The sequence below is a fragment of the Sturnira hondurensis genome, unplaced genomic scaffold (assembly GCF_014824575.4).
Source record: "Sturnira hondurensis isolate 20B ecotype Veracruz unplaced genomic scaffold, ASM1482457v3 Scaffold0001872, whole genome shotgun sequence".
Classification (NCBI taxonomy): domain Eukaryota; kingdom Metazoa; phylum Chordata; class Mammalia; order Chiroptera; family Phyllostomidae; genus Sturnira; species Sturnira hondurensis.
The window spans coordinates 13,948,023-13,972,774 of record NW_028074503.1 but is presented as its reverse complement, the minus strand read 5'-3'; the positions used below and the strand labels follow the sequence as shown (position 1 = coordinate 13,972,774).

At 46.9% G+C, this 24,752-nt stretch overlaps 1 protein-coding gene across 8 annotated transcripts in view; it reads right to left on the bottom strand.

Annotated features, from left to right (window-relative positions):
- Positions 1-24,752, bottom strand: part of FHOD3 (formin homology 2 domain containing 3) — a 438,646-nt gene that overhangs the window by 155,785 nt on the left and 258,109 nt on the right. For all 8 annotated transcript variants that reach the window (XM_037033114.1, XM_037033132.1, XM_037033123.1 and 5 more), the window contains exons 7-8: positions 9,253-9,364; positions 2,434-2,528 (exon numbers count right to left, since the gene is read on the bottom strand). In XM_037033114.1, coding sequence (XP_036889009.1) covers positions 2,434-2,528; positions 9,253-9,364 — 207 coding nt within the window. The remainder of the gene's footprint in view (positions 1-2,433; positions 2,529-9,252; positions 9,365-24,752) is intronic.

The following is a 24,752-nucleotide window of genomic DNA, read 5'->3' as shown; positions in this document are numbered from 1 at the left end:
CTCCCCCTGGGCCAGAACTAACAAAAGATGGGTCAGAACTGCCAGAGGGAAAGAGTAAGCGAGGAATTCCTGGACATTAAATGCCGCACGAGGCCGAGGAAAGTATGACACGCAGCTTGTCCTTGCCAAGGACTGGCGGCAGGACGGCCACGGCACACGGATGCTGCCAGGGCCATTAGGGCTGCTGAGCATGGCTTCTGCCCGTGAGGTGGGCAGCACTACAATGGAAAACACAGGGCAAGGGAGAAAATTCCATTTTTGCTGAATTCAGTGTTTTCCAAAACAATGTCAGCGACTGAAGATGACAGGAAATTGATGACCTGAACATTGAAAAACCAACAAAAAATTGCTTTAAAATTGCACGGTTAAATAAAATCGCGGATTTTTAAATGAATGTGAAATTATTATCTACAAAACAGCAGTGTTTGCTCCCCACCAGGACTGCAGTAGATTTTCCCGCATCCTCACCCACAAACACCTTCCATTAAAGAGGATCCTCTGCCAGCATGACCGGGGGAAATGTCGTGTTCCTTTGCTGTGTATTTCTTTTAATCCTAACAGATTTAAGGTTATTCATTTTTTTAATGGGTTCTCAATATATTTAAAATAGTATCATTTTCTGTCCTATTTTTTGCAAATCATTTCCCAGTCTGTCACTTGCCTTTAGCTTTTATTTGTGGTTTTCATTTTTACAAATAAAACCTAAGCATTTTATGCACTGAGATATTTAAGTCCTTTTCTTTGGAAATTTTCTTGACTGGTTTTATTATTAAAGTAACCGTTTACCTACCGGAGACCAACTAATCTTCATATAGAGTTATTTCTTATTTTTCTATGGTTTGGTCTATTATGCTGAACTCTTTAATTGATCTGGCATTTATTTTGGTATATGGTCAAAGTATGTTTTTATTTCCAAGCAAAGCAAGACCTCCCCCGATAACGAATGAAGCTAGCCCATCCCCCTTGATTCGATCACAGCATGAGAAGTTCTGTGCACTGGGGTCTGTGTCAGCGTTCCTCGGCTCCCCTCATCTTTGTGCTGAACAGAGAGCCAGACCTCCTTGTTTTAATCCTTAGAGCGTGCACATTTTCATATCTAGTGGAAGTGACTCCTTATAGTTATGCTGCCCTCTCCTCTTTTTCCCCAGTTCACAAGGGAAAACTTTTCTCCAGTTCCATTTCAGGACGAGGTTCTGGGTGTTGGCCCCGGGCCTGCACCCGGCAGCCTGTGGAGTGCACAGGAAGGCCCATAGTGGGTTGGTGTGGGGCCTGGGGTCCAGGGTGCAGTGATCAGCAAGAAATAACCACCTGAGCCAGCCTCAGGTCTTCAGGAGGAAAGGATGGAGGCCCTGCCTGGAGGGAACACCGGTCCCAAAAGTGGGCTGTCCCAGGCCAGCATGGGACCAGCCTGCTGTCAGAGCAGCATCTCTGGGGGTGAACACTGCAGACCACAGCGCCCTTCTAGGTGGCGACCAGGGAGGGGCGTGGCGGGAAGGCGAGAACAAAGGGTGTCGTCACCACCATAAAAGGGGGGTGAGACTGGACCCACCCCCAGGAACTTTTCATTCAGCCCCAGTAGTCAGCATTCAATAAGCAGTGGGGCAAGAGCCCCCTCATCTCTTCCTGACTGTGTACTATGTGTAAAGCAAAATTTGCCAATTAATTTCTGAAAGAAAAATGTTTTTCAGGGGCACCTTCATAGGAAATGTCATAAAATTCTCTCTGTCATAGTTCTGGTTTTATTGGAAAAGACCAAAGCACAGGAAGCAAGCAGACACTCACAGGGCTTCCACGTGTGTGCACCAGTACGCCGGCGCACATACCACATGGGAGCATAAAGGGTTTTCTCCTTCAGGGAAGCACACCACAGCCGTAGTTCCCGCCATCGTCATGGGAACCCCGGGATGCGACATTGGTCAGAAAGGCAAATTCTAAGTTTTCACACTGTATTAGTTCCCTAGGGTTGCCGTAACTAATTACCACAACAGAGTGGCTTAAAACAACAGAAACTAATCCTCTCAAAACTGGAAAGACCAGAAGTCTGATAACAAGGTGTCGCAGGGGCAGGCTCTCTCCAGAGGCCCTCAGGGCGGGTTCTTCCTTGCTTCATCCTGGACTGGCTGCTGGAAACCCTTGGCTTTCCTTTTAGCACCACTTGGCTTATAGGTTTTATCACCCCAGTCCCCACCCCCAGCTTCACGCGGCTGTCTTCCTCACGGACATGTGTACACATCATCTTCCCTCTAGGTCTGTCTCCTTTCCTGTTCCACAGGGACACCAGTCTCATTGGATTAGGGCCACCCTAGTGACCTCATGTTAACTTGACTACATGACCCTGTATTTTCGAATAAGGCCTCATTCATAGGTACTAAGAATCAAGACTTCCATGGCTTCTGGGGGAAACAATGCAACCCATAACAAACATTGACCAACCTTGTTCACTAAAGTCATTGCATAAACTAGCAGCTCCGTGTCGACCCCATCTTTTTCCTCCAGGATTTCCATGATATTTGACCAGGGTATGACTCCTAGGAGCAAAGCAGAAGTCATTAGGAAGAGCAATTCCACATTCTTTATTTAACTCCCCTCAGAGTTTACCTACAGACTCTTCACCCAATGATGGCAGTGCCTCTTAGTCTCCAAATATCAAAGTGTGACACGTGCTTCTAATGAGGTGACAATATCCCCCATTATCCTTGTCCACTTGAAAATGCATATTCTTCAGTGTCAGGAGGCCTCTCAAGTGGCTTGGAAGGTCCCTTTATTTTAATTACGTGACTTTCAAAAAGTGTTTTGGCCAGGTGTTCCCCTCTCCGAGTACAGAAACCCTTGACAAGCTCTCTCTGTGCATCAGCATGCTATGCTGTGACCTCCTGCAAGGGAAGGGGATGCGGGAGGCATTCACACTCGTGCGAACCGTGGGCTCCATCCAGGAAGACAAAGTGAAACTTGCATCTAGCAAACATTTCAAGAACAGAAGTACCATATACTATCTGCATTTAATCGAGACACAACTACTGTCTAAGCATAAACCAGGTACAAGGAACTGGGTCTAGCGGGAGGATGCCCTCGAGAGCTTCACCATCTAATGGAGCAGTTAGGTCCAAGCACCAGAACACACGTCAGCACAGAGCGAAAGCACTCAAAAGGCAAAAGCACTTGTCAACGCCTGCCACTCAGCCAAGGAGGTCTCGGTGCAGAGGTGGTTCTAAGTGGGGCTCTGCAGGTACAGCCTCCCGGGTGGTTATCCCCTGGCTCTAGGAGGAAGTAGGAAGACCCTGCACATCAGCACTGCCAAGGCCATGGCTTCAAAAGGGACACAGCACCCTGGCCCATTTCCTGTTCCTGAGACAAATATTTGAAGTATTGCCCTGTCCCTGGGGGGGCTGTGTGGAACATGAAGCTCTTTACTGTGTTCTCTATAAAGATCTCAAGGATACTGCTTATTTTTTTGCTGATGAAAGTAAATTCTAAATGAACCTAAGTGCTGGTTCCTGGATGGGCTGTGTCCGAGCTGAAATGTCTGCTGAAAAGGGAATGGAGATCCCTGAGAAGGCATGACGTGGGTTAAGCTGGGGCGGATTAGAACCAGCAGGTACATGTACACAGCAAGAAAAGGAGAGAAGACAGAGTACTTTAAAAACGTACTCAGGGCACCTACTATGCGTGCAAAAGACAGAGATGTAGTTTGAGGTAGAGATCTGCTGGCTCTCCAGCAAGTGAGCAGAAAGCCTTTCCCTCCCTTGAGCCAAGTTACCCAGTTGGTCGGAATGAGACAGGCTTCCATACCCTTTCAAACCCTGAACACAAAAGCATGAGCCTTTGCCTGTTAACTGCTGGATTATCTTCTTGCTGACACTTATCCTCAGACTATGTGGAAGTCCTCACCTCTTCTTGAAACCCCATCCGAGTAGGCACTTCTGCCCTCAGGACAGTCAATCAGTGTGGTTCGTAGGTCTTGGGTCTCACTGTCCCGAGGCAGTTCACGCACTTGAAGGGCCTGTGCTTGTGTTCATAAAAGTAACGAGGACAACTTCTATTATTCACACTCAGCACCCAACCTCAGCAGATAACACACGCCCGTGTATGGTTAAAGGGAAGACTGTGCAGGAGAGAAAGCACTGAAGCTAGGAATGTTCATTGTGCTGGTGGGCCCAGTGTGCATCTTGACTGCACACATTGGAGCCAATGGTGCCAAACAGAGTGAGGGAGGAAAAGACCAAGAAGCAAAGGCAAGCACCTTGTAGAGAGGGAAATAGCCAGGTTACATCCGCTCTCTTCCGACATGTAGACAGACACGCCTGGGCACCATTTTCTCCTTTGTAATGAAAATGCTTAGACGCTAGCTTGATTTCATTGAAAAACATGTTCTTCAGCTAAGATATCTGATTCTCCCATTACTAGTTAAGGATTTCAGGTCTGTAAACTAGGATATGTTCATACACTGTTGGGATGAAGGTTCATTCTACTTTGCTAGTTTAAGGCCCAGAAAATGGGAAATATTTAGAAGAATGAAGGTGAGGGGGAGAAAACATTTTGGTCCAAAACAAACGGCCTTGGTCAGGCTCAGGCTTGCTGAGGTCAGGCACCAGCAGCTACAACCTTCCCACTAGTGGTCACTGGCTGGAACTGAGGGGTCCCGTTCACCCCAGCAGCACGGCCTTTGCTCGACCCATACAGTGATTACGTGAGTGTGTGTGTGTGTGTGTGTGTGTGTGTGTAGGGGGAGGGGTCCTGCTCCAAAATCAGAAACCATACAGTCTTACTCCTTCACACACCAGAGAAAGAAACTAAGCCCTGGAATCGTGGAATGAATGTTAGCCCAGGAAATGCGTCTGAATCGGGGAGACGGACTCAGCCTCACGGGATTGCTCTGCGGTGCCACGGAGCTTGAGCGCTTCACCTTTTTGCCTTAGCACTAGTGAAGCAGTACACTGAAGACAATAACCTACTCAGTCATGATCCTTGGTCCCTCTCTGACTCCGCCCCCAATCTCTGGAGTGAGTGTAGGCTCCATGAGTGCCTGTTTTTTTTTCCCCTCTGATGTGTCAAACACACAAGTGGCATTTAAATATTTACCAAAAATATAAAAAATTCTTACATGGAAAATTCCTAGCATAGTGTCTGTTCCATGGCAGGCATGAGAATATCAGTAGCTGTAATTAGAATGATGGTCGGGGGGATGACACCCCCAGAAGGCAGGCTCCCAGGCCAGTCCCCTCTTCCCACCAAACCAGTGTCTCTCCTCAACCCAGAATACATTGCTTAGTACTTTCCTCCTTGGTCTCTGTATTAAATCCCAAAGGAAATAACACAATTAGCACAATGCTTTGTACCAAAGTGGGTCTAATACAGAAACAGACGGCCCTCACAGTACGTTCCACGTCTTTCAGCACGACTGATGAACACACGTAACGCACATACTTCAGCCATAAATACTAGCAGAGACAGAGCTCAAGTTGTCAACCCTGAACTTCCGCCGTGCTCTGTGCACTCTTCACAGATCAGTGCAGCCTGCAGCAGAAGCCAGACACGGGCCAGCTTGAAAGGAAGGCTGGGTATTTTCCCCTGTTAATCATGTGAGGAACAAATGTTCAAGAATTATGTCATATCTCATCACCTCACATCCAAGCGAGAAATGGCACTTCTTCAAGAGCAGCACCAAAAAAAGCAGCACTGAACCAAATCAGTGCTGACTCACGGTTTATGACTGAAATTTCCAAACAGGTGACCCAGGCGGGCCACTTGCTCCTCCCTCTGTCCAAGGGGCAAACCCTGAGAGTCTGAGGGGAGGGCACCCCCGCCCCCCGAGGGCTTCAGAGGCTTCTCCGCCACTTCCCTGTGGATCGCCAGAGGAATTTGCAAGAGAAGGGAGTCCCTGTCTGTTATGGCAGAGTGACGAAGCAAGTTCCTCTGGAGGGCCTGCATGTGCGCTTCGCTGCCTGTCAATTGTTTTGCCAGGCCCTGTCCACCGGAAAGAGAAAGTGACTTGAAGATCCAACCCAAACAGAAGATGATTCAACACCATGAGCAGACATGTGTGTCTGCTTTAAAAAAAAATTTTTTTTTAACAAATTGAGGATAGATGGCCACCGCTTTGCCTCCGGGGAGAGACTGAGGACAACGCAGAACCTCTATTTGTGCCCCAGAGACCACCTGAGACTCACCTCTCATTCTAGCCCTGGAGCAAAAGTGCCAATTGCCTGCCTCAAGATGGGCATTTTTAATTTTCATTAAGTCATAAATACGTGTTTGTCCCTATGTAGGACTGAAACCCCTCCACTGTTTTGTGGGCTCCTTAACTGGACCACTTGTCGCTGAAGGGCAAACTGTCTGCACTCACACCATGAGCCTTTCTGGTTAACTCATGTATGACGTTCATAAAGCCCCTAGGGGAATTTATTCTGGGACAACTCCACTTGTTGCTGGTGGAAGCAATTTTTAAGGACTTGTAGATTATTTGTTGGTTTTCTTTGTTGACTCTTTGAATCTGATTGTTTTCATCACCCAAAAGAATTCTTTTCTATGAAAACAAACCAGTTTATACTTTAACATACCCATTCTCCACCCTGTCTCCCCAGAGGAATGTGTCTAAAGCCATTTGAGGAGTAAAATTTATGCTTAAACGTGTGCACGGTGGACATGCTTGGTTGGTCCTCGGTCACCGCTGGCACCTCGGTCCTCTCTCACCCAGCTGAGAAGGAAGTGGGCAGCTGCTTCTAGACCTGCTGGTGGAAACACACCTGGGAGGCATGTTGCTCTCTGCAAACATCACGATGTATTTATACGTTTAATTCCACCATGGGATTCAGGAACACTTTTCCTAGCAGTAAAATAGGTTGATGTTATATGCACGCATTATAAAATTATGGCCAAGACCACACATGTCCACAGAGAAACATGCTGTTGAACCACATGTGATAAGCAAAGTCTGGATTTTTTTCCATTAGTGATGGTCCTTTTCCCTCCAAGCTGCTAGTGCTCAGTAGTAGAGAGATGATGGTAGTTGCCCAAGACTTAAGAAATTTTACAGGACTCCCTCAAAAAATAAAGTAAATAATCTATTAGCTTCTTAAATTTTTTTTAACAAATTGGAGAAAGACGGTCACTGTTTTGTCTCAGAGGAGAAACTGAGTACAGCAGAGAACATCTGGCTGGGACAGTAGATGGAGTCTTGAATGCGGGTGCCATGCCCTGGGTGGGTCTCAGGACCACTCCCCTAGCCCACAACATACCTTTTACGAAATGTGAAGCCCAAGGAAGGAAACTCTGAGCTCCCAAGTCTAAAAAGTCAGAGCACAACCCCAAGGTCATGAGAAGACTGGCCCCTTCTCACATGGCCCCCAAGACAAGGGCTCAGGGTTGCCTGAAATTTAGGACAGGAAAATGAAGAGTCCATTCACCATTCTAAAGTAAGCCCCAGGGCTGGGGAATAGAGTATGAATCCTCGAAGTGTGAATGAAAGGATTTGCCTTGCCCTCTTCCCAAACACCCAACTCTGGCCCTAAATCTCATTCATTGGCCTTGCAAACACTAACCCTAGTTTCTGAGTCATGGGCAGTCTTCATAATGGATTCACAGCTGGCCCCATGACCCGCTTTTGGCCATAAGGTATTTCAAATCGAATAGCAGATGGCAACATGCTATAGGAGAAAGAAACACACAGGCCTGCCCTGGTCTGGAGCCCATCTTCCGGACTCACGCCCCTGACCACCCACTGGGGTTTGTCTTTGTCACACAGACCCACACAAGGGCACGGAGTGGGCCCTGGCCTGCAGTCTACCATATGGGAAGCTGGCATCTGCCTGTGCATTCAGGGAAAAAGTACAGGAGCCCAATGCATGGCTCTGGATGGTTTTCATTAACTTATATTCCGATTTTCAAAGTAACCAGTGATTTACTTCCACCTTTAAATTTAGCCTTGGAAGTGGGTCTCAGAGCAACATTGAATCACAAATGATTTGAATCCAAGAGGGCTATTTAGACCCCTCGTTTCCTTTTCACAGTTGTATCTCAGCTGATTTGTGTGTAAGCACGTACACCGGCACACACACGAAACCATAAGGAAACACATCACTGTGTCAACACTATTTCTGTCTGGTGAGATTAAAGGTGATTTTCCTATTGTCTTCTTTATACTGTTGTTGGGTTTTTTTGTTTGTTTGTTTGTTTGCAAATTTTCTTTATAGAGCATTACTGTTGTAATCATAAAAATAAACATTATCAAGTTTTTGTTTTTCGAGTTTTGCTGGGATGATGATGATGATGATATGAAGAAATCTTACTGGGGAAGAAAATCAAAAGTTGTTTTTTGTTTGGTCCTTTTTAAAAGGACCAAACAAAAGAAAAAGGCTGAACCTCTTAGTTTCAGTCTTCACAATGTGACAGGGGCCGCAGCATGGTACATGCTAAACCAAGTCCAAGGCCAACTCCAGCAGGTGTGTCAGGCAGGCCAACTAAGGCCTGGGACACCAACAGGGAGCCCGGGAGCCAGACAGCCTGTCCTCAGGCAGGGCACTCAAGGGAGATGGGCCATGAAAACGACACAGCAGAGAAGAGGGCCACATGGAGCTTTGAGAGCACATGGCCATCTGACCCAGAGCCGGGAGGGTGTGGTGCAGGCCAGCTGGGAGATGGACGGCAGCAGGGCAGGGGGGCAGGGGGGCAGGGGCTGGACGGCACAGGTCAGATGAAGAACTCTGACCTAATTCTGGTGGCACTGGGAGCCATTGGCAGGTATTGGGTGGCAAATGATGTGAACAAATTTGTATTTTAGAAGAATCTTCCAGCAGCAAAGACTGGGGTAGCACTTTAGGGAGGCAAGGCACACCAGGTGAGAGATGGTAAGGGACCCCCATTAGGGAAGGGACATGGGGTAGAGGAAGGGGAACGACCAGGGGTCAGAGCCGATAAAGCATGCGTGAAAGGAGGGGAGGAAGGAGCCAAGATAAGCAGGGAAAGATGGGAAAAGAGGAGAAACAGCTGCTCCTGTGTGTGTTCAGTGGCAGGGGCTGGGGACAGAGCATAAAGATAAGGTCAGGGTCAGGCCTGCCCCTGAGTGTGCCTATGAGTGCTGCCAAACCTCATCTGTCCTCACGTACTTACTGTGCCCCGACATGTTTCCTGCCGTGTGCAGTCCACACTAAGGGAATACTATTTATTCCTAATTCTCTTTTGAACACGTGAAAAGTAGAAGACTTCCTACATCAGATATTTTTACCTTGATGAAATGAGGGGGCCGGGACCACTCACCTCGTTTCGTGTCGACGGCAGAGACAGCCTGGACCAGGAGAGGCGCATTTGACTCTGAGTACTCCACAAAGACCAGCAGCAGCTTCAGGGCTGTCTTCACCACCAGGCGGAACTGCGTGGAAAAGAAACCGTGACGCAGGGGCAGACACAACCGTGTGTACCCGAAGGCCTCAGCTCCTAACAGCAGCTGGCGCCCAGAGCTAGATGCAGGCCCGGTGCTCTCCTCCACTTACACATGGTTCTTCATTGGTGCCTCCGGAGGCAGCACCAGAATTGGAAGCCAGGGCCTTTGGCCCCAGAGTTCATGGTCCCAGACCCCATGGTCTCTCAACGTCCCAGGTAGGGGCTGCTGAAGCAGTTACAGTAGCTCCCCCACATCCATGGGGGTGCACTGCAAGATCCCAAGTAGATGTCTGAACCCACAGATGGTACCAAACCTTTTATAATATGTTTTTTCTTTTACATGCAAATGTACAATAAAGTTTAATTTACAAATCAGGCAAACTAAGAGATTAACAATAATAACTTATCATTAAAAGAACACCTATAGCAACACATTGTCATAAGTCACATGAAGATGGTCTCTCTCTCTCTCTCTCTCTTACTGTTCTAAACTCATGCTCCTGTCTGTGATGACGTGGGATGGCAGAAGGCCGACCTACATGATGAGATGAAGTGAGATGCATAAGGTGCACCTCAGGACGTAGTGTCCGGCTACTGTGAGGGTGACTGGAACACAAGCACTGCAACACTGTGACCGTTGTTCTGAAAAACCGAGATGGCTATAAGTGATGACGTGGGTGGCAGGGCGCCCATGTTCAGTGTGGATACCATGGACGAAGGGGTTATTTCTATTCATATCCCAGGGGGGACATAGCAGGACAGCACAAGATTTCACTATGAGACTCAGACACCACGGCAAGCAATTTAAAAGTCATGAATTGCTTATTTCTGGAATCTTCCATTTAATATTTTCAGACCACAGTTGACTGTGGGTAACTAAAACCACAGAAGGCAAAACCACAGATGAGGGGGAGGGGCAATTACTGTACTTGGCTTTTTTAAGACTAGAATATTGTAAAGAAGGAATGATCACAATTCTCATTTTTCTGGTAAGGGCACAGGGACCAGGAGGTTTGGTGACTTATTCAACGTCACGACAGCCAGCTCACGTGAGCAGGAATCTGAGCCACATCTCGTTGTTAAACCTGAGCAAAGAAGGCCATCCAGTGCCTCAAACCCACACTTGCTGGTCTCAGGGCCACACACAGCCCAGGGTCCCTCCTTTAAACGGGTCACAGGTGACTCACCCAGAGAAATCCCCAAGACGCCCAAGTCCAGTGTAGCCAGCCCTGCACTGTGGCAGCCGTGGGGGACTCCAGGTCAGCTCGGCCCCTGTCCCCGCAGACGCTGCTGCAACCTTCACCCACCATCTCCTTGCCTAGATGCACTTGTTCCAAGCACCTCCGCCTCGGGACCCTCGCATAGTAACCATCTACGGTAAATGGATTCTAACCATGTATCTAAGAAACAAGCCCACCTAGCCTGCTTGCTTCACCCCCAGTGGTTTGTCTGTCAGTGCCCTGTCCCCCACAGGCAGCTACCCCGTACAGGACAGAGGGGCTTATTTGCACTGTGTATGCAGGGCCTGGAATGGCATTGGCACAGAGTGGGCTCAGACAGGTTTCCTCAATGAACGAATGAGTCGATTAAGGACCCTTACCTCCACCACCACAGGTATGGAGAATTGGCTCCAGGCTCTCCACTTGCAGCCCAAGGAAGACCCAGGCCCTCTTGCAGGCATCTTATATCAAAATACTAGGGTCACGTGGAGACTTTACAGAGAACCCAGAGCACTGTGCTCTCCCCACAGGGAACAGGATAAGAGTCGCACCCACCCTAAGTCGTTTCTCCAAAATCATGCAAGGGCCTCCACTCCACTGTCCTTGTCTCCTGTCACGCCTCCCCAGTCAACCTCTGTCTTTTTCTTGAATCCACATCTCTCTCCAGCCAGTCCTGTGGTGTTCGGCTCCCCTTTATAGGGAAACTTCTCAAAAGAGCTGTCACACTTCTGCTTCCACTTCTTCACTTCACAATGACTCCTCAACCGAATCCAGCACAGCTTCTATCACCACCACACACAGTAAAGTACTCTTGTTAATTAAGGTTGCCCATGGCCTCCACGCAGTCAAACCCAATGGCCTCTTCTCTGTGCTCCTTTTAGCTCAACTCATTGCCCTCTCCAGCAACAGTATTCCCCCACCACAGCTGACCCAGGCTCCTACCTGAATGGCCTGGCCACCCCTTTGCTGGCTCCTTCAATGGTGCTCCATCAACCTCTAGGTGAGAAGAGGCCTCCGAGTGCACCCCTGTGCCTTTTCCTTCTCCTTCCTCAAAGCCTCTCAGTTTGAAGTCCCACCTGTGACTCAGTGCTCACTGCTGCTTCCCAGGCTTGACCAAACTCCTGGTCCAGGGGACTGCACACTCACCTGACCCCTGACACCCCCACTTGGATGCTAACAGGCACTTCATATTCAATGTGGCCAAAAGAGAACTCTTGAATTTTATTCACACTCACTCCCTCCCAACTACCACTCCCAGCCTGTTCCTTGCACAGTCCCCATCTCATTCCAAGGACCCACCACTCCCTGAGTGGCAGGTGAGAGTCACCCTGAACTTCACGCACCCTGTTATCACAACAGATCCATTGGCCAGTGTGACAGAACTTGCTTCAAGAGCCGCCCTGGCTCCATCCACCTCTCTACCTCCCTGTCTGCCCTGGACCACTGTGACAGCTTCCTAAGTATATACATCCAGCCTTGTCCCCAGCAATCCTGTCACCAAATAGGAGCCAGACGACCACACTCTCGAACCCCCACCAGCTCTGCAGCGCTCTCATGAGACAACCCACTTTTGCAGGGCTTAGGTCCTGTCCTTCTCCCTCCTGCCTAGTTTGCCCCCACCTTTCTTTAGTCATGTGACTATATGTTTTTAACGTGCTGAGGTGTGTTTATGGTTGAGAGTCTTCTTGTTGGCTATTCCCTAACCAGTCACCATGGAGTGGCCTTGCCCTATCCTTCAGGCCTGAGCAATTTCCCCTCAAGGGAGATGTCTTCCTGACATCTTCATCTACAGGAGCCCCTGGTCATTCTCACATCCCTCAATGTTCTCCACATCCCTTACTATGACCTGAAATTGTTGCACACACATTTGTTCACCTGATTCTCCTCTGTGGCCCCCGACTAGAACATAAGCCCCTATGGCAGAGACGTTTAATGAGACCCTGGAAATAGCATCTGTGCCCCAGATGCTCAGTCGGCACCACGCAGGAAGGCAGGAGGGCATGCCCTTCCCACAGTGCCTTCGTCTTCGAGTCCGTCCCCCTTATACTGTGTGAAGCAAGTCACCCTGGCCCCGGCTCCCATTTCCTCACCCTGCCACAGACCCCAGCAAAGCCAAGGCCCCTGCACAATTATCCTGAGGACAAGCAGCACCTTGAACTTCACAATTACGTCCTTACCACACTGGGGATTAAGTTTGGAGGGCTTTCAGCTCTTAAGTTTAGGGCACTTCACCTTCAGAACCTGAGTCTTGCATTTGGTCCTCTGTTGCCTGAGAAGGAATAAACTAAATTCCACAGTGTTTTTCTCACCAATTATAAGGTTGGGGTTAAGAAGAGAAGGCATGGCATAATGAACTGCACTATCTTTGTACATTTAGAGCCGAAGAAATTTCTTCAAGTAAATAAAACACCCAGCAAGTCCAGGCTTGGTGACTTCCTCAGTGGGCGGACTGTCATTATGTGGTTTAAGCCTTCTCAGTGTCTTCCTGGGAAAGAACCTGGCCGCTGCCCAACCCAGCTCCCCCGTTAGCTGCTCTCAGCAGGGGCCCCTCACGCCCATCTCATCAAGCTTTCTTTTGAGCATCTCTGTGGTCACGGGGCCTTGGCCGACATGGTCCCAGGACCCAGAATCTCTTAGTCACTCTCCGTTCCTAGGCTGTCCAACTAAGAAACCACTGTTTTCTAGCAAATCTTTCTCTGTTGGTCCCAACATGCCTATTCATGTGTCTTCTTCTCCTTGGCTATGAAGAATCTGTGGGGAGCTTTTTTTTTGCCACTGTAATTAAAAAGATGGGAGAGCTCGGATCCTCAAATTCTTCTGATTCACGATTTCAGATTCCTATGCACTTGGCTTCAGTTGAGTCTAAGTTTATGTTTATATGTGTTTGGAAGACTTACTATATAAAATTAACACTAAGCATATTAGGTACTTAAACCACGTCAGAAAAGAGAGGGCATTGGAATATTAACATCAAAACACATCCAGCAGGCCTCCTCCTCAGAAATACCTTATTAGCATCACTGCCTGAACTTGACAGTAACAAAAGGGCATTACTTCGAAAGACCTCTGCGTCACTCCCTCACTCACCCAGAAAGCACTCAGTCTGATGCCCTGGGGAATGGGGAATGCAGTGAAAACCCTCCAACACCTTGCAGCAGCCACACGCCCGTTCCTCCAAGTCCACAGACACTGCTCATCTCAGAGCTCTTACAAATTCACACTTGGGGTCACCTGCACTTATCTCAGACACTCTAATGGAAGTGGCTACTGAGGCCCTCAGCCCACACCCGCTGAAAGGGGTGGAGCAGAGCCCTATGATAGGTCTGTAAGGCAGGTCCACCGCCGCACCAAGAGCGAGGATCACGAACGAGGAGGGTGGGAAGGAGCCGCACAGCTGCCGCCGGCGCACACAGCACCGCGTGGCTCAGACACTCACTGGAGGCTTCTCTGCAAGAGGTGGCAGTGTCATTTTGGTCTGAATTGCCTCCTTTTCAGCTCTGCCTGGTGCTCCTTCATGGTCTAATGAACAGTCTCCTTGAAATGCCTTAGAAGCTCAAACACATGCTCATATGTCTAGCACCAAGGGAAAATCAGTCAGAATTGATTCTCGTTCTTATGGATGATCGATTGCTTAGAAAGATAAAGCAGCCAGTCATGAAAGAGTCAGCCTCAGAAGCAGGGCTGATGCATGAAGTGCAAACTCTTGCATTTGGAGGTTGTGAGTGGCCACTCGCCAAGGTCATTGCTGAAGGAATTCAGAGCCTGGATGGGGGTGGACTGTCTGCACCATTTAAGGTCCCTTCCAACCCAAAGATGCTGTTTCTTCTTTCAATACCTTCTGCACCTTCCACATGCTCAGCACCCAAGGAGGTGCTGAAAGGGAGTTAAGAAGGCATGGCCCTGCCTTCAAGGACGTGGTCATCCCACTACTGAGAGAGAACCCAGAACACCTCCACACCTACACAATGGAGAGTGCTGCCCATACCGACACCCTCAGAGCTACGTCTCTGAGGACAGAAAGCCCTTCCCAGCAGACAGCCATTATAGTGAGGGAGAAAGTCAGCCAGAGAGGTTCAGAACTGATCGGGCCACCTTCTGGGTTTCCATGGAGTGGAAAAGCTATGTGACGGACTTTGAGTTCCTGCTCACACAACCGACTCCACCCCCTTGGGGCTGGAGGAGACACTGAGGATCTAGATGCAGCCTTTGGGCCACACTCCACTTAACTTTTTAATGTAACTGCCTTCTAGGTAACGCTAGTGTTCTAGTTTAACACTGTTCATTCTAGGAAACTATGCTTTATACTGCTTAAAACACACAGCTAAATGACCGTCTATAACAGGAATCCGAGACGAGCCCTTCGTGGGGGAGCAGCGAGGGCAGGATAAGACAGCGGCTGAGAAATGTTGTGCTTCTCATGTGTTTTTGGCACATTCGCGGTTGACTGGACTGAGCCCTCCTTCCCGCTGCCGCTCTCAATTCCCCCTCTCTGGTCCTACTCAGCATGAAACAGAGCCCACGCATCCTCAGAGGGACAGAAAGGCCTCTAACCAGGGACGTGCCATTCGTCGGGCCTCAGTCAGGGGACTGTGACTCCAGACTGTATAAACAACTCAGGGCTCCAGCGTCCTGTCCCTGCCAGGGAGGCTGGGATGGAGGGGAGCAGGATGGTGTCGATAGGGTTCTTGGCTGTTTGGGGGTATTTTTCCCACTTTCTGGGTCAGCCCATAGGGAGGGTATGGAGTCAGCCTGTACAAAACCCAGGTGTCCAGGTTTTAGATGAACTGTACCCACCAGATGGGTACAGTTCACCAGGAAACGGCAATTTTCCTCAATAATTTTGCACTTGAAAGTGAACTGAAACTCCCTGAATGTTTTATTGTACTTAGAGAAACCCAAGAACTATACTTAGCAGGTCAAATATGCTGCTTATTAAGTAGAAATAAAAGTATTCCAAAAAGTCTCCAGATTCCTACTCCTTTTCTAAAAATTCAACAACCATAAAAAGAGAACAATTTCCAAAACTTCAGGATTGAAATCACAAAGGGAGTTAGAAAAACATGCTTCATTCTATTTGTTTCATTTCCACTTAAAATAGCATAAATATGTGTTATAGGAGCGGATGCTGGTTATTAAAACTGAATTCAAAATTGGTGAGATAACTTGACCTACAAAGCTTTGCCACTGTTTACAAGCTTACCAGAAGGAACTAAGAATGTCTAAGCATTTTAACAACAGAAAAATTCAAGTGTCTCACTCATCTTTAAGAACTTCTTAATTAAACACTTCATTCCAATGACATATACTTAAGCTCAGAAGCACAAAAATCTCAGATGAGGCCTAAAGTCTTTGTAACTGGTATCTAACAGTCCAACAGATAACCCACAATCCATAGCTTCCCCCTTCAAAGACTCTGTCAGCAAAACAGGTGGGTCTTGTCAGAAATAAAGTGTATGCCCAAATATGTCTCCTGAGCACCCAGCTCTGGGCCTTGGCTTTCAGGTGTCCCTGGAGGATCGGTGTAGACACCAGGGCTGGCATACCTGCTAGAACAGGAAGTCACCTACACCAAATCCATGTGCTGGCCTTAAGGCCTGATGGCAGATTTGCTTAAGAACCAGCTTTGTGGTGAATGTCAAAGGCCAAATACAAGGCTGGGGACCCCTTAAGATTTTACTAGTTAGTGGATAGGAAATCCTGCAGAACGTTAAATACAGCAGACTGTTCAAAAATAATTAAGACAAATGTCAAAATGATAAACAGTGCTACCAATGAACTTTTTTTTCTATGAAGATAAAATTCTGGGGCTTAGCTGGAGGATTTTTGTTTTGTTTTGTTTTGTTTTTTAAAGAATGGTGACTAGCCCTGGCTGGTGTAGCTCAGTGGATTGAGCGCAAGCTTGCAAACCACATGATTGCGGTTCAATTCCCAGTCAGGGCACATGCCTGGGTTGCAGGCCAGTTCCCAGTTCCTGACAGGGGATGCACGAGAGGCAACCATACATTGATATTTCTCTCCCTCTCTCCTTCCCTTCCCCTCTAAAGATAAAAAAAAAAAGAATGACTAAAAGTGGACAAGACCAGAAAACCTCCACTTTGCTAACTTTTCCTTAGGATATTCATTGTAACTATGAAGAGTCAGGGACCACAGGGACCACAGGTAATATAAATCCATTCTGTCATTGCTAACTAAGGAATACCGAAACTCTGCACTAAAATATGGCCTCAAGGAACAACTCGAAGAAGGGAAAGCCAACAGAGTTGGGTACTTTTGCAGGTAGTGGCATCCCTATTTTCAGATGCAAAAATCTCATGTTCTAGGATGCTATGTAACTTGCCACTAATTTCTGGAAGAAGTAGAAAGAAAGAAAAAGCATTGGCCAGTCTGATTCTTTCTACTCTAGTATGGGAACCCCATTTTTCCTCTTTATGCAAAAATGTAAGCCTTGGGGAAATGTGACATTCTCTTCTAAACAATAATCAAGGTTAAAAAACTTTAAGTAAATACCAGCCCTGGAATCACGGTAGTGGACGAGAACTGAGCCTCAGGTTCAGTGAATGTGCTATTAGGAACAGTTTGGCAACCAAATCCCATCTCCTTAGAGTGGATGGAGGAGGCTGGACAGGTGAGTGCTGGCAGGTAGGGAGGTGTATGGGGATGGTGTCAGCAGCATGGCTAAGGCAAACCTGAGCCCGCAAGGCCACTTACGGGCTGGCTCCCAGAAGCCTCTATTTCCTCTGGTCCTACCCTGTGGCTAGAGACCCATCCTGGACCCTGGGGTCCCCATGACTTGCTAGTCCCTATAAAGTTGGCCTGAACCCCTGGTCTCTTTCTCTGATACCTTCCTAAAACAATGACTAGTAAAATTCTCCCCTCTTCTTTTTTCTTCTACTGAGGTTATCCTCACATGAGGGGCATCCAAGAGATCAGAAAAGTGAGAATTACTTTTCTCGGTGTAATAGTCAAATAGCCAGCAGAATGGCCATCAACAGTCCCAAAGGGAAGCTGGCTCTTTGCACCCACAATATCCCTAACACAATTATATGAATATGCCATTAAAACTTGAGGAGTTTCAGAATTTTTACCTAATGAAACATTGATATACATAGAAAAAATTAAAGACAGCCTCATTCACTAAATATGTTTTTATAAAAGTAGAACCAATTAAGCTCTTTAAATATTGCACAGAATCAGAAACAATTTGATTATTTAAATATGAGGACAAGTCAGATGAATTATAATACATTCACATGATTGAATATTATATAGGCATTAAACATGTTTTTAAAATATTATAATGAAACATAAACATACTTTAAATGTATTTTTAGTAGCTGTGTGAGAAAAATTTAAAGAAAAATCAGAAGAAAATGTGTGAACTTAACAATTATTATACATATATAGTACTTCAAGTGAGTCTTACTTTTTTTTATAATTCTAAAGTTTTCCACAAGAGAGTATATTACTCTTATAATCATAAAAAAATCAATAAAAGTTTTAAAGGATTATTTTTAATAATAGATTTCACATTATACCAATAAACTTTAGCTGTTTTTCTTCTCAATCTGTTATCATTTACTACATCATAAAAATTACTTTTAATCTAAATTTCTAAGAATAATATACACCATTCAAGTAATTTAGAAAGATTAAACTAAGAAATGCCATAGAATTCACTAATTGAGTAGATCTCACGGTACTGAATATATTTAATGTGCTTTTAAATCTATAAAATTAGACCTCTGGCTTCTACTTAGAAAACCACAAGGAATGTTACTCCAAACCTAACAATAAGAAAAGCCAAATAATCATTGAAATCATAACTTTCCTTGAGTCCATTAGAAAGCTGGCATTTTATGGCAACCAAGTAGCCTGGACTCTAAGGAGGCACAGCTTTCCTCCAACCAGGTGAGGGTGGGCCACCAGCAATGGCCCTTTGGGGGCAGAGTAGGGAAGGAAGATGGAGCCTCCATACCAAGCAGGAAGAAAAAAACAGATAATAGTTTTAGCAAACTGCTAAAGGCCAAGCATGGACCATCATGAGTATGGAACCCCTGGGAGCTACAGACACTAAGGAAATTGGCATCCGCTCACTGGTGCTCTCCCATGACCTTGATGCCAGCCATGAAGAGGATTGAGGAGTGAGCCAGAGACCTGACAATGTCCCCCCATAGTGCAGACCTGGGTGTGCACAGTCAAATAACCAGAACAGCAGCAACCCCACGGAGGAAGGGAGCAGCCACTGGAAAGGTAGGCAGCCAGGCACGGAGCTTTCAACCAAAACCTACAAGACGTACAACAAAGCAGGGGAGCTCCAAATTTTCAGCCCCGCTGTCTAAAAGCAAAGCAATCAACAGAACCAGACCCAAATTTGGCTCAATGTTGGAAGTATGAGATTCCATAATTACTACGTTAATGACTCTATTGGAAAGGTGGACAGCATGCATGAACAGATAAGAAATTTCAGCAGAGAGAAACTATAAGAAAGAGTCAATGGAATGCTCGAAATACAAAGCAGGATAAAAGCAATGAAGAATGTGTTTCCTAAGTCCATTGGAAAAACCACACCACTGAGCAAAGAATCAGTAAACTTAATACTTTGACTTAAACTGCAACCCTCCGCCCCACAAAAAATAAAAAACACAATGAGGAAAAAGGAGTGAATAAAAGTTTTACCCACACAAAACATATTGACTGTGTCAGTCACTGGAAACATTTTAAAGCCTAAAGGTTTCCTTTCCCGGGCAGAAGCCAGATGCAAAATCTTAACAAGCATTCTACAGAAAGTGAAATGATTCCAATGAAGGCACATGGTGTCTGCTTCCCGGTGTGAAGACCCGAAGGCACAGAGTGCAAGCCTCGGGCAGTGCTGTGACTCCAGAGAGACTCACTTCAGTGAGACCACAACTGTCGGCCATCACAGTGAGAACAGGAGTTCACACCGTCGTGCTTAGTGAGACAGAAACGGCATTTCACTTTTCACATTTAGACACGGCGGTTAAAAGAATCCTTCATAATACTATGAAGAATAACTGAGCATAATATTTGATGCTCTGAGAATTTACAATTCAGGCACCTCAAACAGGGCAAAGTTGAAATTATTAGATCTTAAGACCACAGACAGCAGGGAGAAAACAGAAGAGTTGGTAAAAGTCTATAAAGTGTTAACTACCCTAATTTTCACAAAAGAATTAAAGACGAAGTCCAAAAATCATACCCTCCACTTCACTAAATCCACCATTCATCCCTGTCGACATGTTGCTGAGGATCTGGGGACAAATGTCTCCTGAGCATTCGGGAAGGGCGAGGAGAACACTGGGCCCACCCATTTGCAGGTGAGCAGGTCCAGAAAACTGAGCCATCGTCTTTTTTAACAGTTAAGAAGCTGGTGGATTCGTGGAAAAAGAGGAGTCAGCTCAAAACGCTGGACACTTGTGTGCAGGAAAAATGCTCATTGGTTTACACATTCCTCGCTACCATTATTCTATTTTATAGACTATTGTCTTCATTTGAAAGATGAAAAAATAATCCACCCAAAGAACCACACAAGTGTGTTTGACGCTAAAGCTCCACACTTACCACCAAAGGCAGCAAAACTTGACTCCAGGAAGGCTCTGTCAACTCAGGGAAGAAAGGAGGCTGAATGGCGGTACAGTCAGGTGTCCTCTCACTAGCTGCGCCGAAGTGACCCTTACAAGCCTAGACTTACCCATGTCACTCTGCACACTGCACTGGCATATGCATCCCTCGCCTCTGTTCACATTTGGGTCAATGACACAAACGAGCTCTGCTTATTAAATGAATGTCAAATCAAACCAAGGCTAACAGATTAATATGATGAATGGCCAAAGTAAAATTCGTGATTATCCTGAGGTTGGAACTCTAGCCTGAAATCAATGGGGGAATTTGCAAAGCCCTGCCTTCAGGGGTGAAACGATCCCAGAGTCACGGACTGGAGGAAACTGGCAAACACGGAGGCATGAACAAAATGTGGGGCGATTAGTGGATTACCAGCTTGATTTGTGCCAGCACCCAGAGCACTAGTGAATCAGAGGTGGGATTTGTGGAAAAGAGACACTATGTCCCAGGAGGCTGCCATATTACTAGTGTTCATACAAGATGGGCAGAGGAGGTGGTAACTTGTAGGATGAGGAATCGCAAACTATGTCCTCAGGACTACCTGTGGAAACCATCACGTACAGCTTGCACAGGATGACATGACTGCCTTTAAAAACTCCACTTCCATGGAGAAGTGAGTGTGTGGCTTCAGAAAGCAGCGCACACAGCCTTTGGTTAACGACAGAGAAATGAATGCAAGTCCTCGCGAGGAAGGCTTTCCCTGGTTCCAGTGTCCCGCAATGGCTGCGGGAAGTATCAGGAATGTGGCTGGTGAATATTGGGAGCATCTTTAACACGACCTGGCCACTTCTTCAAGACAGGATTTTGTGATTTTCTATTGTTTAACCCCAAAAGCACTCCAGCTCTCATCCACGTGTGGGTCATCTGAGTACCTCCCATGGCAGTGACATGCCAATGACTGAGATCAGAGAGCTCACCGGCCAGCACTCGCTGGAGCACCTGGCATCTCGGCAGCACTCAGGTCTCCTTGGGGACACTGCCTTCATCTCAAAACCAGTGTGTCAACGCTTTCCTGCCAAGGAACCCTGATTTCCAACTTCTCTCCTCTCGCCAGAAGCAATGCTATGTTCCTAGCTGCTCGGATTCAAAACTGTGACCCCCTTTTTGATTCCATATCCAGAAACCCAATCCTAGGAAGCTGTTCTTCAAACCATCTTGGTATTTCCATTCCATATTCTGTTTCTACTGCAACTCTTGAGCAACCTCACAGCTGCAGTGCATGTTTGTAGATATTTGAGCTCACAGTCAGAGGACCAAATGATGTATTTGCAGCCAAATAATGATTTTTTAAAAGAAAGAAAAGTTCTTTTCGATGGAGTGCTTTATTCTATTCACCAAAGTCCATCTTTAAACTCCATGGTCAGAGGTAAAAAAAGCAGATGCTCACCCCGTGACTGCTCACATGGGAGGCATTTTTTTCTCCATACATTTGAAAGTCTCACAGCTGTGATACTGCACTGGCCCCCTAGCTTCCCATTCCTGTTAATGTCTCCCCCTCTGCCACCCTATTTTATATACCACACGTCACTTACCATCATCCTCTCACTGTCCTGATGAGAAACTTTAGCAGTATCTCTTGTGTGTGTATATGACTGTCTGTCTGTGTGTGTGTGTGTGTGTGTGTCTCTTGTGTGTGTATATGACTGTGTGTGTGTGTGTGTGTGTGTGTGAGAGAGAGAGAGAGAGAGAGAGAGAGGAAGAAAGAGCATGGCTCTCTCATGTATTTAAGAGACTGTATGTGTGTGGAAGGGGGCTGTGGCCAGGACTCCCCTCAGCTCAGGTTTAACAGCTACACTGGGAGGGGTAGGGAAGCATGACCAACCTCACACAAGCACAAAGGACATCTGGAGATCTCTGATCAGCATCGCAGGAAAGTATCAGACACCTGGAAGGATCAGATTCCATGGGGCTGCGAGAAAACTAGAAAGGTCAGAGTGTGCCCAGGTGGACAGTACCACCAACCGGGCAGATTCCGTGACCACGTCAGGAGGAGCCCCTGGTGGACCCTCAGGAAGTTGAGGGACCCTGGGTCTGCCCCATGAGCCAGAAGGGGATCCATGAAGACAGAGAAAGACAGACACACTGTTAGAGTGACAAAGGTGAGGTTATATAAGCTGAGTCATCTTACCCCAGCTACTCAGACTTCCAAATGTATGAAGAAAAAAAATGCCTCCCATGTGAGAAGTCACGGGGTGAGCATCTGCTTCTTACCTCTGACCATGGAGTTTAAAGATGGACTTTGGTGAACAGAATAAAGCACTTCATCGAAAATAACTTTTCTTTCTTTTAAAAAGTCATTATTTGGCTGCAAATACATCATTTTGTCCTCTGACTATGAGCTCAAATATTTGCAAACATGCATTGCATAATAACCTGCAGGCAGGCTGCAAAATCACATCTTATTGCCTTTCATGGAAGGAAAAATGAAGAATTACGAAGACAGAATGACAAGGTTTTTCTAACCCAGAATTTCCTCATCAAGTCTGTGCCTATTTAAGATAAAAACCACAGCATCTCCAGGTAAACTTTTTAGGTTCTGAGAAATCTGACTCTTAGTTAAAAAAAAAAAAAAAAAAAAAAAGCCCTTAGGGCCCCTGGCTTTTCCAACTTCTTAACCTCTTGTTTGGAACCTCTTTCCAAAACCTCTTGTGTTCATATCGCCCAATTTATATGGTTAAGGAAGGAACAAAGGCTTCCTTCTCAGTTTTAGGTTGGTGCATCCTTTCTACTTGTAGGCTCCTCACTATCCAGCTATCCAGGCAGGAGGGGAGGGGACTTGCAGGGGACACTGTCCTGGTTTTGTAAATAAGAGGTGATCTCGGTAGAACTGCACTGAAAATGAACTTGATGCTGCTGCCGCTGCTGACTTTGGCCACTAGACTGAAACCGAGCCTGCCCTGCAGGGTCATCTGACATCACAGTGAATGGATGCGGGCCGCAGGGCACCACCCATGGTCCCCTTTCTAACACCATAAGCTCCAAGGCTTAGCCTGGCCATAGTGACCGGCCCAGCATTAAACACGGCAGCCGGAGACTATCACAGACCTTCCTTTGGAAAAACGAAAAGACTGAGAACAAACTCAGCACTGACCTGGTGCTGATGCCCCAAGTGAGGAAGCAAACACCCCAGCTCGGACACAGGCCCAGGGAACAGAGAGATGCCCGGGGTCCGAATACTGCGTGTGCTACTCAGGAAAAGGAGGCTGGGAAGCAGAATCCCTACATGCGCGTTCTTGAGGGCTTTTAATTTGATGATTTCTCCATGGTATTTAGAAACGCAGTAAGTACTTTCCTGTGTATTCCTTTTTTGGTTGGCGGTTTTTCTAACAGAATGATTCCAAAGAAAAAAATCGACAGGATGCTGTTGCAATACGGATGGCTGGGAGTCTTCCTCCCATTCCTGAGCAGACCTGTGCGTTCCTGTGAGGGCACTCGCTCCTCGCCTCTCTCCTCGCATCTGGTCCCATCTCCCCCTCTTCCCTCCTTTGTGCTGTTCCTCTCCAGCCCTTTTCGTCCCCTCTCATCATGATAGAGCAGCTAAAAGACTGCCGTTTTTCCTACTGTAAGCATGCTAGGCTTTATTTCCTATTAAAAATAGGGCTGGCTGTTGGTGTTTTATCACGACCGTAACAAAGCTATAAAGGTTTCTTAATTCGGCCATGACATTGCCAAAAGTCCATTTTTATTGCGAAACCTCCCCCATTTCCCTAGCGTTGGGGGTCCCCAAACCATCCAGAAAGCCCTGGGGAGGGAGCAGCCCCAAAGGAACACGGAAGTTAGGGAAGGCTCCCCGCAGAAGGAAGGGAAAGCCGTAAAACACTGAGACAGGATGTGAGATACAAATCTCTCCCCGGCCTGGCTGAGTCTAACTAGCAGCCCAGTGCTCTTCTCAGCTTCTAAGGTCACCTACAGCCGTTTGTAAAAAGCAATTCCCAATTCCCACAGAAAACAAAGCCAAATGAAAAGGGAGGAGGAAAGTCTCCTGAGTCTCCTGACTTTTTTTCAGTCTCCTGAGAAAAACCAGGGAAAAATATTCTATCAATAATACTAGGGAAAGAACATAGAGAGGAAGATGTAAGATGTAGTCACCAGGACTACAGAAGTCTGAAAGGAAGGGACAGCCTCACACTGGATCTGTTCCCCACAGGAAGACAAATCAGGGTCAAGCCCTCCTCCCGTCCAGCAGAGGTCCTGGGAAGCAGACAATGTGAAAGGCAAGGCCAAGAGCTGTGACTCACTCACTCCCTAGAGCATGATGCCGAGGTGTGTAATAGGCTTGCCAAAGTCGGGTAACAATGAATGCAGGGGTGGGGAACAGTCAGGACTGACCACATGCTCCACAGGGACCCCCAGGAAGCTATGTTGACTCTGTGACCTGCTTAAGTCAGGTTCAAATTCCCCACCCAGGCGCTCTAGGCCCTCCTCTGCCAGACCTGTTGCCCACTACAGTCTCTTTGATCTAATCCACGATGCCCCACCCCACACTCACCCCACTGTAGCCTTGATTAATTTTCACTT